The sequence below is a fragment of the Leishmania braziliensis genome, chromosome 21 (genome assembly GCF_000002845.2).
Source record: "Leishmania braziliensis MHOM/BR/75/M2904 complete genome, chromosome 21".
Taxonomy (NCBI): Eukaryota; Euglenozoa; class Kinetoplastea; order Trypanosomatida; family Trypanosomatidae; genus Leishmania; species Leishmania braziliensis.
The window spans coordinates 420555-423054 of record NC_009313.2 but is presented as its reverse complement, the minus strand read 5'-3'; the positions used below and the strand labels follow the sequence as shown (position 1 = coordinate 423054).

At 57.0% G+C, this 2500-nt stretch overlaps 1 protein-coding gene across 1 annotated transcript; it reads right to left on the bottom strand.

Annotated features, from left to right (window-relative positions):
- Positions 1-1134: 1134 nt before the first annotated feature.
- LBRM_21_1290 (putative 40S ribosomal protein S23) lies at positions 1135-1566 on the bottom strand (the record flags this gene model as incomplete). The annotated part of the gene is made up of 1 exon (XM_001564784.1): positions 1135-1566. One exon carries the CDS (start codon positions 1564-1566, stop codon positions 1135-1137), a length of 432 nt encoding a protein of 143 aa, XP_001564834.1.
- Between the last annotated feature and the right edge of the window lie 934 nt (positions 1567-2500).

The window sequence follows — 2500 nt, the reverse complement described above, 5'->3', positions numbered from 1 at the left end:
CGGAGCAAGTTGGGGAGGCGAGGCCGCAAGGATGGCGCGCGCATGTCAGGAGTGAGGAGGAATGAGCAACAAAGCGCAACAGCGAAATGGAAAAATAAAAGGCGAGAAGGAATGCGTTGTTGAAGTTGGCATGAGCGAACATCAATCAGCTGGAGGTAGGAAAGTCCCACCTGGAGGGTTTCCTGCATGGCGTTAGTACTTCCGTGCGCTGTAGGGGGGCAGTGCCTAACCAAACAGCCACTGTCGCCCCTCCCCCCCCCCCCGCACACACACACACACCCAGCGGCGTGAGGTGACAACGGTGAGTACGCCATGTATCATACAGTAACCACAGCCACAACAGTCATGCATGCACGCAGGTAGACACAAGTACGCACAACGTGAAGAAGTGCTGCTCCTTGCTTCTTCACTGCGGGTGCGCGTGCTTGTTTGTTTGTGTTCAGATTACGTCGAGGAAGGAAAAAAAATGAAATGAAAAGAACGAAAAGTTGAAGAGGCAGTCAGCCGCTGGGAGGGGGAAAAAGAGGAGAGAAGCACATCAGCCAGCGTGCGTGGGCAGACGTGTGTGCGCCAGGTGTGGAAGGGCGGCTAGCGAGGAGAGGGGAAAGGTAGGGGGGCAGTACACGCGGTAAACAGGCGTGAAAGAAATGCACAGGGATGCACCTACATGTGTGTGTGTGTGGGGGGGGGGGGGGGGGTGCATGCGTGTAGGGTGCGGACACTAACAACAAACGGCAACGGATACGGAAGTGGAGAGACGACGTGCGAGTGAACCCGTGCGTGGGGATGTGGATGAGTGTCGCATGAATGGGTGCCACAATACGACTTTTCAGCAAAACTGCCATGACCACACCCACACACACACACACACCACCACCACCACCAGCCCTCCGTCTCTCCTACTCCCAACAGCCTCGCACTCGCTTGGGTTCGCTATCCGCCCGACACGGACAGAGGGAGAGAAAGAACCCATAAAGAGTCACCTGCCCCGCTCTTTCTCGCAGACACACACGCACCAAAGAACGAAAACAAACTAGTCGCTCATGCACACGCACCCACACCCGTTCTCTCTCTCCCCTGCGCCGCCGCCTCCTGCATGGGCCACAAAGGGAGAGAGCATGCGTCTCCCGCTCCCTAGTTACGCGGCTTCTCCTTCTTCTGCCGGTACAGGGCGTACAGGCCGACGCTCGACACCTTCACGATCTTGAAGCGAACCCCGGGGATATCACCGACGGCGTGGCCAGAACGGCCGAAACCAGACACCAGCACCTCGTCGTTCTCCTCGATGAAGTGAAGGCAGCCATCGTTCGGCACGAACGCGATGATCTTCTTGTCGTTCTTGATCAGCTGCACACGCACACACTTACGGATGGCGGAGTTAGGCTGCTTGGCACCGACGCCGATCTTCTCCAGCACAATGCCCTTGGCGTGTGACGACCCACCGAAGGGGTTCGCCTTCTTGGCAGCAAAGGTGTGCGCGCGCTTCCAGCCCTTGTCGGCCCAGCGGTTGCGGCGGCGCAGGCGCACCAGCTTACGAGCTGCGTTCTGGCCGTTGGTCTTCGTCATCCTGAGGGAGGGAGGGGGGCGACTGACACTGTGTCCTTTTATGTTGGGAGAGGGGGAGGAAGGTAAGAGAGTCAGTGGATCCGAAGAAGCGCATGTCACAACCGTAGTTCAATAGTGATAAACATGTGGGCAAACGCAAATGAGGAGAAAGGCGGAAGGCAGGAAAACAAGTAGGGAGTAGTACAGGCTGACACGCACACATATTTTGTGTTGCTGTTATGGTGGTGGAGTATGCAGATACTGCGGGCCCCCTCCCACACGTGCACACACACACACACACACACACGCACAGCCACATGCAGGGTTCACCAGAGGACACACACCACCGGCACGGACTGTGGTGCCATGCTGCCCAAGAGCGCAAAAGGCGCGTGCCGGTCCATTCCCTTGATAGGAGGAGAGAGACCTCGATTTATGCCAAACCCATCAGCCGTCGCCTTAGACTCCTCTCTCAGTGAAAAAGCGCTGTTTTGCTTTTACTTTTTACTCTGGCGGGAAAAGAAGTACGTAACGGCGTTTGAGCAGATGCGCCCCCCCCCCTTCTCAGTATTTCATATGCGTGGGGGGGCGCACCGCGATTACTGGGGCTCCATGCACTCGCAGACGCGGGGCGCTCGCACACATGAGCACCATCGCCGAAACACGCACGCACGCACATACACACACACACAGACAGAGAGAGAGAAGAAAAGGAAAATCAAAGCGAGAAATCAGGACAAGGAGAGAGAGGACATGACGTCAGCTTCTCTCCATTTTGTTCGTTGTTGTGGCGTGTGGTGAAGCAGAGCAGAAGAAGAAGGAGGGCTATGGGCGGCTGCCTGTGTATGGGGTGTCTGTGTGTTAGTCTGGAGAAGACTGGGTATGTGTCGGAGGGGGGGGGGGGGTGGGGGCTGAAGGGGGCTGAAGGGTAGATGTTGTATGAGCCGGGAACGCA